The following is a 16,737-nucleotide window of genomic DNA, read 5'->3' as shown; positions in this document are numbered from 1 at the left end:
GAGTGAAGCCCAGGAAGAACGGAGAGGTTGGGGGAAGGTGTTTTAAACTTCTTGTTTAATTTCTCATTATCCTACTCTAATTTAATTGTTAATAAATTAAATCAATTTCCCCAAGTCAAGTCTGTTTTTCCTGTGACAGTAATTGCTGAGTGATCTCCCTGTCCTTGTCTCAACTCAGGAGCCTTTCATTATATTTTCTCTCCCCTGTCCAGCTGAGGAGGGAAGCGATAAAGCAGCTTCGGTGGGCACCTGGCATCCAGTCAGGATCCACCCACCTCACCTGGAAAGGGAGCTGTGATGTAGAAATGGGTTTTATTCAACAGACAGCCTATTCTGCAGACTGTTTGTAAAGCTTGTGAGCAGAAATTTGTACTTTAAACTATAAAATTCACATTTTAGAAATATATTTCACAGACTAATACAAAAAAAGATGCAGCAGATTGCTGCACAGCAAAAATAAAGAGATTATTAACAATTTTTGGTTTTTCTTTATTTATTTAAGGCATCATCAGGACTGCTTTGCCAAACATGAACAGAGAGAACAGGGAGCAGTACCAAGTAGTTATACAGGCAAAGGACATGGGAGGCCAGATGGGTGGATTATCAGGGACCACCACCGTGAACATCACTTTGACCGATGTCAACGACAATCCACCTCGATTCCCTCAGAGTAAGCTGCATTTAATAGTTGCCTTGTACTGTTAAGAGCTTCAAACTAAAGAGTTAAACAATTACCATCTGGTTTAATTTAGAGTAAATCTAGATTATGGAGCACACATGAACAAAAGGCTTATGTACTGATTTATTCACTGTTATTAAAGCAGTATATTAAATGTTACAGCATTCATTTGTTAGGAAAACAGTTACATGGTCAGATACAACTGCAGCAAACCTGGATACTTTCCAGTACTATGGGAGGGGGTGGTAGGAGAACTCATAAGAGCATTAGGGCAATGTTTTTCTTTTCCCTTACCTATTGCTTAAATCCTACATACTCCCCCACTGGAAAATAAAACATGTAGTAATTTTAGATATGCAGAAATGTTTGAATTGTAGTATCTGCTTAAATATTTAATCATGAAGAATGTAGAAGAGAGATTACTTGAAGAAATCAAGCAGATATGTACTTTACCAGTTACGGTGCTACAAAACCTAACAGAAAATTTCACAAACTAAAGTAAATGGCATTTAACTGGGGTGGTTTTTTTACAGGCTAAATTTACCTGAGCTTTTTATAATGTTTTTTAACTTTTGACAGTACAGCTATCAAGACCTTGTATCCTGAAACTAATATATAAAACCATTCTTGGTCTCTATGTAATATGGAAATACTAAATTATGTAATATCAAACTTGTTAAGCATTAAGCATTTTAAATACATTTGTAGCCTTTTGCATATACTGAAGTTGCAATATTTGCAAGATGATTTGGACATACTTAATATCCGAAGGATTTAGAGTATCCTCACGACTCATTTTTTCTTCTGTATAACTACTGAATCCAGTAGTTACGGACGATCAGCCTTCAGGCTCAAAATAGCACAATCAGTTTCAAATTATCCTCCTTTTAACATGCTCTTTATGGCACAAAGCAAATACATATTTTTTTTCTATTTAATATTGTAGTTAATATATATGTGCTTAGCTAAAGTGTTTATCAGTATGTCATTTCATGTACACACTCGAAATAGAAAATCTATGAACAATGGAGCACTTACAGTTTGTACATTTCCTCAGAGGCCCTGTTGTGGACAGAATTTATTGTTAATTTGCCATTTTATGTCCTTTGTATTTCCACAACTTTTTGGTTTTTGTTCTTCTTGTTTCCATTTGTATGAGGATTGTGGTTATTCCAGTGCTGTGTAGGTGAGGAATGATGTATTATTCCTCCCTGGACCTATTGAGGAAGACTATTCAAAGAGATGTCATGTTCAAAGTTTTACAGAAAAGTTAATTTCAACAGTTAAACTTAAGAGAGCATATAAGCACCAAATGTGCATATTTATGCTCTTCTTTTTTTCCTCTTGTTTCTTGGACAGTGTGTTCAAGAAGTGGACGGAATCAACTTCTAGACTGTTTTCACATGACTTATCTGGCAGTCCATCACCATGTTTGAGTCAGATGAGGATCTCATGTAGCATCCCAGAAATATCTCTGCATTTTTATGTTAGTCAGACTATAAATCAGATGTGAATTTTGCTTTAAAGAAGTTTTTAGTTTTACTTTCATGGCAGCCGAGGGGGGAGTTGTTGTTGGTTTGGCTTGGTTTTCTTCCTACTTTCTCTCTGCTGATACCTTTGATAGATATAAATGTATGTTTCACTGGAAATGAAAACTGAAACATTTATAAAGCTGACTCATTTTACTAGATATATGAAAGTAAAAATAGCTATTGATTCTTCAAAAAATCTTTATATTTAATCTCAAAATGCAAATAGACATTATAATAATTCACAATTTTGATAGAGTTCAATGAGACTATTGGAATTTATACTGATTATGTTAATTTTTTCTTATTCTGTTCCATAAATAAAAAAAAAAAACCAGATGTGTATTAGGTACATGAGACAATCATATTCATATCAGATTTATAAATTATCAGGAAAAATATTAAAAGGTCCATTATGTTTTCACAGAACTAGACATATTACAGCTACATGTTTACAATAAAATGTTTCATAAGAGATTAAACTTCTCCCAGAAGAAACTCAGAACTCTGGAAAATTCTACATATTTTATTTTATCATACTTTCTCAAAATATAGAGGAGCCATTAATTCCTCTGTTGTTTAGATTACAGAGCAAGGATTCTTCAGAATATTTTTCTCTTTTTAAAGATCTCCTGAAAACCATATAGGTAGCAGTGGCTGTTCTTCTGAGGAAACATGATAAAATTTAAAATATTACCAAGGTTCTGCAAAGAAAGCAAATCAAAGACCTCAGATACTGGATCTTTGTTTCAACTGTAATATTTCTAATTGTACTCAGAGGTAAGGAGATGGTGATGACCAATGATAAATGGAAGAATTAGTATACGGACTTAGGAGACTGAGTCTGACTGAAAATCAGTGCATCTGAGTCATGGCAGCCTCTCATGTCTCCTATGAGAGTACAGCCTGTATTACTCTATAAAAATATTTTCCTTTACATCATGTGCCTATTCAAGAGTAAATGGGAAGAAGGGTAAATGTGAATAAGATTCATTATGATAGACTGAAGTATTTCCAGACACAAGTGTGTAGGCTTCAGCCTTCCAGCTGGTTTCCATTCTCCTTAGTATATGGAAATATTTTCCTTTCCTTGATCCTCCCATTTTTATTCCTGACAGACAAACAAAAGAGCACCACTCTGGAGCAAATGCAAACAGTAAATTACTCTCCTTGAGGAAGAAAAGTGAGAGAAAAAGGATTGACAGCAGACTTTTACAAGAATAATTCTAGTTTGATGTTGTTTACGTTCTGATATGGAGTCTAAAGCTTGACTGCATCCTATACTTAGTCAATGCATTAAATGTCTTCAGTGACAAGAATAATAAAACTAGATGTCTCATAATATGGTGGAGAGTTCTATAAATGGATAGGTTAGGTATAAATTTAGCTTTCATTTGATAGGTTTCTGGTTATTTTCACTCTCTGTTTCCGTTACCTTATTAGCAGTTCAAGATATGAGCTCTCACCACTTTGTAGACTAAATTAATGAGTTGGCTATTGCAGTGGAAGTCAAGGTAGTGTCCACAAGGGATAGCTTGGGGATGTAGTTTTAAACACTCCAGAAAAAAATGTGGGGAATAATTGACAGACCGTAAAACTAATTATAACGTAAATATTAATTGAGGAAAATATGGTCTTTCCCCATAGTCTTACATAGTGCTGAATAAATACCAAATGGGAGCAGAGGCTATTTTTTCTTCTGTTTTTTTTTTAACCACTAGGCGATTACAGAGAGATTATATACTAACGTAGCAAAGTACATGGATTTAGGTATTAGAGAAAGGTAATGAAAATGTCAGAGCAAATGCAAGATAAATCACTCAACTGAAACACCAAAACATAACTGAGCAAAAATAAATTCCTATAAATAGAATGTGGAGAGTATATGGCCATAAAGTATTAATTCTGCAGCTGTATACCAGTTTCATATCAAAAGCGGCCTAAGTAAAATTATATGAAGAAATTAAATGTCAATATTTTTCATTCAATATTTAATTACAAACTATATGTCAATGTGGGCTTGTTTTTTTTTTTTCTTTGTTCCTTTTTTTTTTTTTCCCAATTTGGCACACTATAACAGAACAGAACAGAAAAAGAATAGTTTTGATTAATAGAAGTCTCAAACTTCCCAATGAATAACAGGGTTTTTTTCAGTGAGTGCTCCCAAAACCAAAAACAGTTCCTTCCTCTGTAACTGGCTTGTAATATAGTCTGTTAGGAGACACTGATAATCCTCACATGACTCACATGTGCTTTCCTGAAGATATGATAAGATCATGTTGCCAACGGGTTTCCCCTACGGCCTTGCGACTGTGCTCTCTTCACAATTCTTCTTCTGATTGCATAAAACTAATAACTCCCTTTACAGACTTTCTGTACTTCCTATTTGTAACGAGTATATATGTGCTGCCTTTTTAGTAGCCTGTTCAACTCTTTCCTGTTGTGGTTGTTTGCCTTTACCACTTCCTCTTTCGTGTTCATGTTAACTGAACTATCTGTCTAACTCACTTTACTTACCTTAGGAAATCTTTAAGTAAAACAGCAAATGTTGGAATACTTAACTAATGCCACAGAAGAAAATGTTTTTCAACAGAGCTTCGATGACTTAACTTTCATCTTTGGAATGACAGCTGTATCTGCATTAATTTTAAAATCTTTTTCTGAGAATTCTTCATAGTGCATTATATGTCCCACATTTTCTTACCATATGTTCTGACAGATGGGACCAAAGATCTCAACCCTTATTTACAGTTTTCACAGTAAGGCTAGGACATAGAATACTGAAATATATGGTAAGATATTTATTTCAATTTATCGCAGCATGTCTGAATGATGACAGTTTTATTCCTATGTTTTTTATTAACTATATGACACTGCAACAAAGGGATACAACTGTAAAGTAAAAAAAATCAAAATTGCCATGTTCATAAGCCTTATTTAAGTACGAATTAACTGCTTTCACAAATATAGGCACACCTTTTGCTTGTGGATTTTCAAAAAAATATCCCTGCATTAAAATGTCATTCAAATTTATTTAACATTGTGTCTGACTATCTAATTTTGAAAGACGAAATGTCAGTCGCTGCATAGAATTGGCCAGCGAAGTCAGGGGATTCTGTTCTTTGTATTGCTTCCATGATAAGATAAATGTAAAATGGATCCCAAAGATTCACCTGAGATATTAAGGGGTAAAAAGCAGAGTGAAGCCTGAAAAGAGCACAGAGCAGTCTTTCCAGATGATACTTCAGGAATTACATAGACAAGAACAGCACAGACATAGCTGATTCTTCTTTAAGATATAATATCTTAAAGGATACCTTTAAGATATAATATCTTAAGATATCCTAATTTTCTATTATTTTGTTTTTCCATGATTTTGTTTTCAGTCTTCTACCTAGAGTTTTCCTCTGCATATTCTCTGCCTCACATTTTTCTCATCCTTGCAGTATTAAATGGCAAGTTCTCTAGAATAAAAGACACACAAAAATATGTAATCAGCTATTGTGTGACACAATGTTACTTAATGCATGTGTAATGGCTTGTGGGGTTCCTGAGTCGCTCTTTGTCTCTTTGACAGGTACCATCCACCTCCGCATTCCTGAGTCCTCCCCAGTTGGGACAGCCATTGGCAGTGTCAAAGCCACAGATGCAGACACTGGAAAAAATGCAGAAGTAGAGTACAGAATTATAGATGGCGATGGCACTGATATGTTTGATATTGTGACACAGAAGGACACACAGGAAGGCATCATAACTGTGCGAAAGGTGTCTATTAACAATATTTACTAAATGACTTTAGTGTCAATGTTATGCCACAAGATGTTCATTGCAAAAAAAAAAAAAAAAGTGCTTAGATCATGTGATGACATGGTCTAACTGCTTAGCATTTGCAAGCATCCCTTGTCAGTGACAATATCTGAGATGCAGCATAGGTTTAAAGCATTATTGCCAGCAAAGTATGCAAAAAATGGGCAATCCCCGATGTGTCAGTACTAATTATCCTGTTACTTCAAATACAGAGGACTTTAGTATTCATGTAACCTACTTTCTTCAGCAGGCAATATGCAGTTCACTCACTACTGAGAGACTTATCTAGGAGACTCTCATCAACTTAGGTGACCAGTGTATGCCAGAACATAAACACATTCACAGATGCTGAGTCACAAGCTATACTGTTTTGTTCCTGTTTCCAACATGTCAGCTGGTTAACACATGAACCATGAATAATGATGGCATCCCTGTTTCAGAGCTAGCTTTAGTTATGCCCTCTGTCTTGCACATCAGAGCACTTTCAGAGGTGTGAGATCTCACACATAGAAATGCCATTCTCTTGCTCCTCAACAATTTTCCTTCCATAAGTCCCTCAGTCCTTGTCTTTGGGATTTTGAGATGTGTTTCTAAAGAGTGCAGGCAGCATTTCTAACATAAAGCGCTGTTTATATTCGCTTTTAAAACAAATCTCCTTAAGTATAGAATAATGACTTAAACACTGATGTAAAAATACATCTGCACATCACTTGATAATGGCAATCAAGAAAAAGAAAGGTTCTACAAAGATCAGAGTGTGTTCTATTTTAATCTCTATATACTTCTCTGTTCATAGTCAGCATTGTAGCATATCTGGGAAGGAATAACAATACACAGTTTGGGGCCCAATACTTTTCCTTTTCCTAGAAGTTTGCAAAGGCTTCTGTTGGGATGCTCCTTTCTTGCTTGCTTCAGATTTTTCACACAGACTGCTATTATATTAAATTAATAGAATCTTGAAAAAACAGTCTCATAGCTGGATCAAGAATAAAAAATTCGTAAGTTATAACACAACAGCTCCAAAAATGTCACCAATAAATACTAACAAACAAGATCTTCTCATTTTGGAATTAGCAATCTGACACATTTTTCAATTTTCGGGATGCTTTCTCATATTGATAAGTAGGTAGTTTATTTGGATAGCACAGACAACAGCATTAACTAGCAAGGAAGAAGATATGCTCAGTTTGTTCGTTTATGAAAATACTCTTGCTGTTGTTTAGCCATTTTGATTGCCATTTCCGTTTTCAATTGTGAATAAATACAAATAGCTGGTGTTCCTTTACTGAGTCCTTAAGTTACTAAGTCTGAATTTAATTCCTGCTGCAAAAGAACTTTTCTATACAAGTTCTTACAGACAAAATGATTGCTTTGCCACAATTTGGTATATTTGGGCAACAGTTTTGCTCGTTACTGGTGATATGTTGGAATACCTGTATAATCACACATTTCATAGCCATGTTTTGCATTGTAGCCTGCAGAGGTGTCCAAACTGAATGTGAACGTACTAGTAGCAAGTTAACTACATCTGCATGGTGCACCTTCTGGCAAATTATTCCAGCTAATTAGAATAAAGCAGGACTAACATGGTTTCTTTGTTCTAGGCTTGAAGCCGGCATCCATTAACAGCAGAATGCTGCACTTTATAGACACACGAATAGTTTCAGATCTAGGTTAAATAGCACTGTGTTGCATTTCTCAATTATATTCTTAGAAATTCTCCCTTCTGCTCTAACTACTTTTTTTAAAACAAGTTTGGGGCAGTGGGGAAACTCGTTCTTTCACTGGACTGCATATTTCTGCTCTTAAATAGAATATTTAAATTTCTAGACTGTCACTCTGGCATCTTTCATGAACATTAATTTGTATTTAAAAGAAGTTACATAGAAAAAACAAGTCTTCTACCACCCATTTTGATGAATGAAAAGCACCAGTTTGATACCTCCCTGAGATTTTGGGGGAGTTAATGAAGCTGCCTTTGTGCTGGAAAGGTAAATTCTCAGCTTGCTCATTTCCTCAGTTTCATTAATTAGCTAACACTTTTCATCTGTGATAGTTAGAAAAATTTGAAGGAATAGAGGTTCTTTTCTATCCAAAATGGTTTCTAATTATAACTCTGAATGCTTCCTCTTTCCATTTTAAAAAGGAACTGCTGACAAAAATGTCAAATCTATTTTGAAAAAAAAATCTCTGATGTTGGATTCACTAAATTAAGTGAAAAGAAGACAGATTAAGCGCATAGTGTTTCTCTAGATATAGAGAACTTTGACACACATCCCCTCCTTAAAAGAAACCTAAAACACTCCTGGTATTTAAAGCTACATTTGTTTGACAATGTGGATACTCAAAATGGCCTGGGTAAACAAGAGTTTCTAGTATTTCCTGAGAAATATTAGTATTAAGTACCTTGTTCTGAAATTTCAATATTTCAAGTCTGTATTTCAAGTATTTTAAATGCTTATATGACTGTTTTAAATCCATAGTCTTGTGAAATGCCTGCAAAATTCACTGAGTAATTGGTAAATTTGCACTGAAAATCATTTTTTTCATTGGTGTTACAATAAATCTAGTTATATTTAGGAGATAAACTTCCTCTAAAAACAATAGAAATTCCTTACTAGAGAAAGTGATCCCTGTGCTGTGGAAAATTTGAACTGTGTTTGGGTTCCCCCAGCCCAGGGCAAGATCTGACAAGGCTTGAGTCCTCTTTGGTTTCCGTTATGTGTATATAGGTCAATATTTGTCAATACGTAATGTAATTTAATAAACTTTTTAATCATCTTCTTTTTTAGCCACTGGACTATGAGACAAGGCGACTTTATACCTTGAAAGTAGAAGCTGAGAACACCCATGTGGATCCACGCTTCTATTATCTTGGGCCTTTCAAAGATACAACTATTGTGAAAATCTCTGTAGAAGATGTAGATGAAGCTCCGATCTTCAGTAGATCTTCTTACCTTTTTGAGGTGCATGAAGATATTGAGTTAGGGACAATAATAGGAACAGTAATGGCACGGGATCCTGATTCAGCCTCAAGTCCAATAAGGTAATACTCCAGTCTCTGTAAACACATCATTTACTAAAGAAAATAAGAGAATTAGTAATATAACATGAACTTTCATGTACACATTGTGCACAGGAAGAAAATGCTAAAGGGTTTTTTTCTGTTATTTAATATTGTCTCAGAGATAGATAGAGTTGAGAATGGTGCTATCTGTAAGCCTCGCAATACCTCAGGGAACAGCCATTCACCTGCAGAGAAGAGACATGGAAATGTTTTATTGTACTTCAAATCTCAGAAAACTTGTAAAATTAGACATTGATTTCAAGTAGGCTTTTCAGGACTGTTTCTTGCTTCACACTGTGAAAGAGTGCCAAACCAGTCTATGGCCCAAGAAGTGTACAGAATTTTCTAATGCTTCCTCTGCTCAGTCCTGGAAAGGACGCAGTGCTGATCTCACCTGCTCTGACTGCTGCCTCCTGCTTTGCAGGCTTGCCAGATTTCTATTTGTGTGTGCTCAAATACCCCAAGAAATTAAGACATTGACAGATCAATATTTTTAAAAATCTTTCCTATGTGCTCTACTAGATTCTATACGCTACATCACATCTAGCGGAATGTAGTAAACTGTACTTTGGTGTGGGTTTTTTTGTTTGTTTGTTTGTTTTCTGTGAAGCATAAGCTTTAAGAAATAGGTAAGACAATGTTGTCCAACTTGGATGTGTGTTGTCTGAAATATCGAACAAAGTATGAAAATTACATTCTGGCCAAAGAACCTTATTTATTGACTTTGAAATCAATTGCCACATACTTCTCAATGAGGCCCAGGTGGTAAAACTGGATTAGGAAATGAAACTGAACCTAATTTTCCTCTACACTGATTCGTGCGTATTGAAAACGTAGGAGATAGCACCAAGCCTCTGAAATTTAAGAATATATAAATAACTTAGAATTACATCTTTATCAACTCTAATTGCATGAGACAACTGACGATGTTATTAGTTATATTTTCTTAATCGTGACTGGGAAAAGAACAAACTTGGAGCTTTTGCTCATTTTGTTTCTGACACAATTTGATGAATTGAAGATCTGTGGCAGGTATTTCCCTCATCGCTATTATTTACGCAAAGTAACAAGATAAAGATTATTTATATAATTTTCCTACGTTTCTTTCATTCTCCCATAGAAAATAATTTAGCAGAGGCAGATGTAGCAAACCAACAGGAATAAGGGCAAAGAAATTTCTGAAAAATTGAAAGGGACCATTGAACCTAGATTTAGTTCACTTGAAGAAAATCAAAGATATTTGTGATAATCCTCTTCATAGTACAGTCATTTCTTTTAGCTTTCATTTAATGCTATCTAGTTGAAGTCAACAACTTTAAAAGAATTTGCGTGGTGTAGTTTTAATTTTCTTTAGTATTTGCTCTGTTCCTCAACCTCCAAAGCAACCTTGTGTATTCTTTCAAACAGTAATTACCTGGGATAAGTTTTTACAAGCTTTTACTTCTGTTATGGTTTAGCCCCTGCTGGCAACTAAGCACCATATGGATGCTTGCTCACTCCTCCCCTGCCACAGGGGGATGGGGAAGAGAATCAGAAAAAAAAAGGTAAAACTCGTGAGTTAAGAACAGTGTAATAATTAAAATAAAATAAAGTGTAATAATATAGTAACAATAATATTAATGATAATTGTAATAAAAAAGAAGAGAACAAAAAGAGAGAGAAACAAAATCCAAGACAAGTCATGCACGGTGCAATTGCTCACCACCTGCTGACCGAGACTCAGCCAGTCCCCAGGGATGCGACCCGCCCCTCCCGGCCAGCTCCCCCCGGTTTATATACAAAGCATGACGTCCTATGGTGTGGAATATCTCTTTGGCTAGTTCGGGTCAGCTGTCCTGGCCGTGCTCCCTCCCAGCTTCTTGTGCACCTGCTTACTGGCAGAGCAGGGGAAACTGAAAAGTCCTTGCCTTGGTTAAGCACTGCTTAGCAACAACTAAACCATCCCTGTGTTATAAACATTGTTCTCACACTAAATCCAAAACACAGCACTGTACCAGATACTAGGAAGAAAATTATCTCTATCTCAGCCAAAACCAGGACAACTTCTTACAATATCAATACTAAATACAAAGTACTATGTGTTTAACCCAGAAGTGCACAGCTAACATTTAAACTAAAGTATTTTGACATTAGGGCAGTTTGTGTAATAATTTAATACTGCTATTAAACAAAATACTACAGCTTCAGGTTTTAGAATTTATTCAGTTTTTACTTTTTTTTCTGTTTATCTCTTTACTTTAAAATATTAGTTTCTGTTTATTAAAGTTCTATATAAGTTAGGCTTCCTATAAATGGAGTGCAAATAGCTTCCTGTTGCATTATTTCTGAAGTAAAATCAAACGCTTATTATATAAGCCAGACATCTTAAACATAATTTCTTTGAAAAATAGCACATTTTTGTTTAATTCTAACTAAAAGTTTATTACAGTCATCTAGTATTTAAAAAAAAAAAGAAATTGATCAAGTCTTTCCTGCACTTTCAGAAATATTTTTGGCTGTTCTAATTTCCTTTTGTTTTGTTTTTTTATTCATTGTGGTGTCAGCTAGTTTGTTGGGTGTTTGTTTGTTAACATATTTATGTTATCATGTGTGGTGGAGTGAGCAAACAAAACCCACCAAATCATTATAGACATTATTTTCATATTACAGCATTTTTTCACTTGGCTCAATTTAGTTAGGCAAAACAAGATATACTTGATGGACTGTTTAGATCACTCATAAAAGTTCATAGAAACATGAACAATTTTTTGTATTGCACTGTGAAAGTGTACTAGCAGACTTTTTTCTTAATTTGTCCCAATTCTGCCAGGTAGTTACATAAATGTCCTGTACTTTGCAAAGTCCTTTAATTAATTACACGTTAAAGGTTCAATCCAAACTTTGAAGGCAGTGTTAAATATTAGAAAAAATGGAGGAAAGAGCAATTTTATGATTCTAGTTTGGCATTCTGCCGTATTGTGTTAGTAGAAATTTTGTCTGCAGAAGTATAGCAACTAGAGCAAGAAAGAAGGTCCTTCACTGTACTGTACATCAGTATATTCAAAGTGAAAGTTCTGCATGTGAGCATATTTTACAGAGATTCGTTTTAACTTGATCTCTAGTAAACTTGATCTCTAGTAAATTAATATATCCTAAAGTGTAGAAGCTATGCTCATAACTATACTCTTGAAAAGCTCATAAATGAGCTGTCAGTCTCAGTCTGAAGGAACAGTACATCAAAGAAATTTTCCTTTCAGAATTAAAACAATTCTTTAACTATTACATTGAAATTCTGATTTATTTTTATGATTCTCATATGTCTATAAAAGCTCAGATGATAAAATATTACACAATTATATCACATGTATGAAATTCTTGCAATTTTTTTTTCTCATTCTATGGAACAGAGAATTTTCATAAGTGTTTATAGAAATTAAATATGTCTTCTCAAAACTAACCTTTGCGGTGTAACATATAGTATCTAAAAGCTATACTGACTTGTCACGAAACGTATGTTTTCTTCCATTTCCGATCACTTTGACAATACTTTTTTTTTCTTTATCATATTTAGGTTTTCTCTGGATCGTCACACTGACCTTGACAGGATATTTAATATTCATTCTGGAAATGGGTCCATCTATACTTCTAAGCCACTTGACCGTGAGATATCACAATGGCACAATCTTAGCGTTATAGCAGCTGAGATCAGTAAGCCAATTTCCTTTCAGTTTTTTTTAGCCTGCAAAGTTACAGCTGTGACCTCATGAGGAAAAAAAACCCCTTTCTTCCCTCCTGACTCCTTCTGTTAGATATTCTGGGAAATAAGTTGGGGTAACTAGCAACAGCTGTCTCCTCATTGCTTTTTTTCCTCACCTACTTCCACCTTTAATGTCCAACTTACTTCTGAAATGTTACCCAATTAAATAATAACACTGGAGTAATTCTGTTTTCTTCCTTTTCTTTGAGGACAATGACATGATTTTGCTGTTAAAGTAGCAGAGTTCAGGGTGGTAATCTATGTTTTTGTCTCTGTTGTTTTCTTCATTTCCTCAGAAATAATTTCATTACCTCTTCCTATGGTATCTACACCTACAGCTCTTGGAATCAATACATCTTACAAATTAGGTTCAGTTTGATTCCTAAGCTGTAGCATGTCTTGGACTACTTAAAACAGCTTTCTGTACATATTGTCATGTTAAAAGTACAAAGAGGAAAGTAGAGATCCTCCTAAACCTGCTACTTTATTGAGATTAACACTAATAGCCTGATGATAGAAAATTTTCTAAGGCACAAAGGTCTCATCTTTGAAATCAGCCAATGAGGATCACTTGCTTTCAAAAACACTGGGGTTTTTAGGGTTAATTCTATATCAGTCAAAAAAAAGAAAAAAAAAAAATGTTGATCAACAGTGGAACATGGCTGGCAAGAACTAGACTTCAGAGAAAAAAATGAAACATCATGTCCAGCCAGTTAACCACTCTTAGCCTGCCTGTCCCCATTGCTGCAGTCCACACTAATAGGCTGGTTGTACTGAGCACACCTGGTAGCTATACTTATTTTTAACACACTTTTTTTTTTTTTTTTTTATCTTGCAATGCATTGGCCTGAGTTTACAATCCTTCACAGTGCTGTCTAATCTTGTAAGAATACGTTTCAGAACTATTTATATAATGAAAAAAAATAGTATCCTTGTATAATTGTATCATAGTGCTAAACTTATTTCCTTGTCAGGATACTTGGAGCAAATTTACATTCTGGACCCAGTTTTAGTAGTTAGCATTCTCTAAAGAGCTGTGGTAGCTCAGGAGAAAGAAATGAAGGGGCAGATTTAGGTCTTTAAATCTTTAAAAATATTGTGAAGTATGACACAATGGGAAGGCAGTGTTAAGAATAGAACTAATCTGGAAAGCTAGTATAAAAATGCAAAAGGCTATGAAAACCAGTACCCTAAACCTGCCATTTTAATCAATTCAGGATGTCAAAAAGATCCACTCTTTAACAAAGTTGTTATGAATAACAGGTGAACTTAATGCCAGCCACACCTAAATATTTACCATTTAAAACAGCTTAAAAGGAGAAAAAAAAACCCAAACAACACAATAGTTTTGGATCATCTCTATTGTTACTTATCCCATTCCATTAAAGTTACAAAATTGTATGGTATTTAGCTACCATCCAGCAGAATTCCAAGAAATGGCTGCACTTTTTTCTCCTAGGTATTATTTCAGACTCTTGGTATGGCAACTAGATCAGCAAGTGAGAACAGGGACACTTGTATTCCTGAATTAACCTGTAGTAATGAGAGGGTACTCTAAATGATATTAGTGTTTTTGGCATTTGGCAAGGGTGAGATTACTATCCTTGTTTCTTAATCCAAGGTCTGAAAATTTACACTCATATTTATTAAGGCAATTTAGACACAAAACCTCTATTCTTTACCACATTTTTGGGTGGATATTTTCATTGGCTTTGTTGGAATTTCTCCCTAAATAAGGCACAAGAGAGGCAATTAAGGCTTGAAAAATTTTCAACATATGTATGTACAAAGCCAATAATGTCTTTCCTGTGTAAAACAAAGCAGTTCACAAACAATTTTAAAATTTAAAAAAAAAAAAACCCACCTTACAGCAGAATAATACTCTTGAGCCCACTAAATAATCAAATTTGTCATTATAATAGTGGGCATACTTTTCATGTACTGTATTTGCATAGATTATTAACAGCCCTTATTTTCATGTAAAATCTTAATTGCTCACTAGATACCAAAACTTTATTTTTTATTCTAAGCAAAACATCTTATTTTTCAGGAGGCCTGATTCTTACCTGGTATCAGTTTGTACACTAAATTTTTACCAGTTTCATACCTAATCTTGCACATATATTGCTCATGAAATTTGGAAGAAAACAGAAAACTTTTAGTAGGAACATAAACTTATTATTCTTCTCTCTTCTGTCAGACAACCCCAAAGATACTACTCGTGTTCCTGTCTACGTAAGAATTTTGGATGTTAATGACAATGCCCCACAGTTTGCTGTATTCTACGATACTTTTGTCTGTGAAAATGCAAGAGCTGGACAGGTATGCCTTTGATAAACACCGCCCACTACCCAGTTTTGCTACAGCACTCAACTGTAGGTCATTCTTGCCTGTTGCTTGGGAGAAATCACGTCCAAAATAGCTTTTGAAAGGCTACAAATAAAAGTAAAGTAGCTCTGTAGGAGAGGCTTAGAGTGAAATTTCAGTATATTACAACAGCATCAGTGTGTGAATTACCACTTTTCTTTACCTAACCCTCTACTACTGTTAAATCTTGACTAGATATGTCGAAGAGGCATGGTCATAATTAGTTTTGCCATTATCTTCACAAAGTAAAATGCTATATATAACTACTAAAAACTTTGATCTATATTTTCAATAACTCTCAAATAGCAAAATTCAAATACATTTCAGTCCATGCTGATGGTGATTACAGACATCTATAAGTGTCACACCTTTTTTTTTATTTTTTCAATTGTTAGACTTATCCTTATTATCACAGCAAAAACTTTTGAAAAGAACATGCAAAACATACATTATTTGAACTGGTAGCATAGTATTTTGTTTTGTCTCTTAGAGGCTGCAGAATAGGTACCTTAATTTAAGTGAAATGACTGCACTGCTTAATATCTAGTTCCTAATAGGCAACTGCTTATTAGAACTGTTTAAAAACCTGTTTTCCTATTACAGCACAGCATGTCCCAGAGCACAGTCAGCCAATAATAAATCCTTTAAAATGGCAGCAGTACTGCATCAGTGCAATCATTTTAACACCTTTGCACAGAACATGGCAGAAGTGCCAGCTTGTCTTAACTGTTTGAGTCCTACAGGTCAGGTCATATTACAAATTTCACATTCAAGTTGCCATTCTTCTTTCTAAAGTAACATCAGTTGGAAATTAGAACAGAGGATTTAAGGTCCAAATTTAGTAATGCATAAAATACCTAAAGGTACTGAGCAAGGGCTTTTGTCTGCTAGGATACTTTTAAGAGAATTCAAGGTGTTAGATAAATTGAAATCACTGGCTAAACATCTAGAATTTTGACAGTTGCAGCACCTCTTATAAATGCTAAAATAGTACTTTAGTCATTTTCAATATGACATATGGATTCAAAACTGGAAAAGTAGAACACTGAATTTTCCTCTTCCAGGTTCAGAAAAAAATTCCTGGGTAAAAAAAATAAATCTAAATGCATTGACATTCAGAGGGACTTTGTCAGGCTGGAGAGGTGGGCCGGTGCAAACCTCATGAAGTTCAATAAGGCCAAGTGCAAGTTCCTGCACCTGATTCAGGGCAATCCCGAGCACAAATACAGGCTGGGTGATGAGTAGATTGAGAGCAGCCCTGCAGAGAAGGACGTGGGGGTGCTGGTGGGTGAAAAACTGAAGATGAGCTGGCAATGCCCACTTGCAGCCCGGAAAACCCATCACATCTTGGGCCGCATCAAGAGAAGCGGGTCCAGCAGGTCAAGGAAGGTGATTCTCCCCCTCTACTCTGCTCTGATGAGACCCAACCTGCAGTGCTGCGTCCAGCTCTGGGCCACCAGCACAAGAAAGACATGGACCTGCTGCAGCAGGAGGGCCGTGAAGATGATCCGGGGGCTGGAGCACCTCCCCTGTGAGGACAGGCTGAGAGAGT

The 16,737-nt window shown here is 35.2% G+C and overlaps 1 protein-coding gene across 1 annotated transcript in view; it reads left to right on the top strand.

Annotated features, from left to right (window-relative positions):
• Positions 1–16,737, top strand: part of LOC104344699 (cadherin-10) — a 57,414-nt gene that overhangs the window by 29,148 nt on the left and 11,529 nt on the right. The window contains exons 4-8 of the mRNA XM_009948902.2: positions 503–670; positions 5,786–5,973; positions 8,808–9,061; positions 12,633–12,769; positions 15,019–15,140. Of these exons, the coding sequence (XP_009947204.1) occupies positions 503–670; positions 5,786–5,973; positions 8,808–9,061; positions 12,633–12,769; positions 15,019–15,140 (869 nt within the window). The remainder of the gene's footprint in view (positions 1–502; positions 671–5,785; positions 5,974–8,807; positions 9,062–12,632; positions 12,770–15,018; positions 15,141–16,737) is intronic.

Source organism: Leptosomus discolor, chromosome 8 (assembly GCF_034619465.1).
Source record: "Leptosomus discolor isolate bLepDis1 chromosome 8, bLepDis1.hap2, whole genome shotgun sequence".
Lineage (NCBI taxonomy): Eukaryota > Metazoa > Chordata > Aves > Leptosomiformes > Leptosomidae > Leptosomus > Leptosomus discolor.
This window is presented reverse-complemented; position numbering and strand designations above follow the sequence as displayed.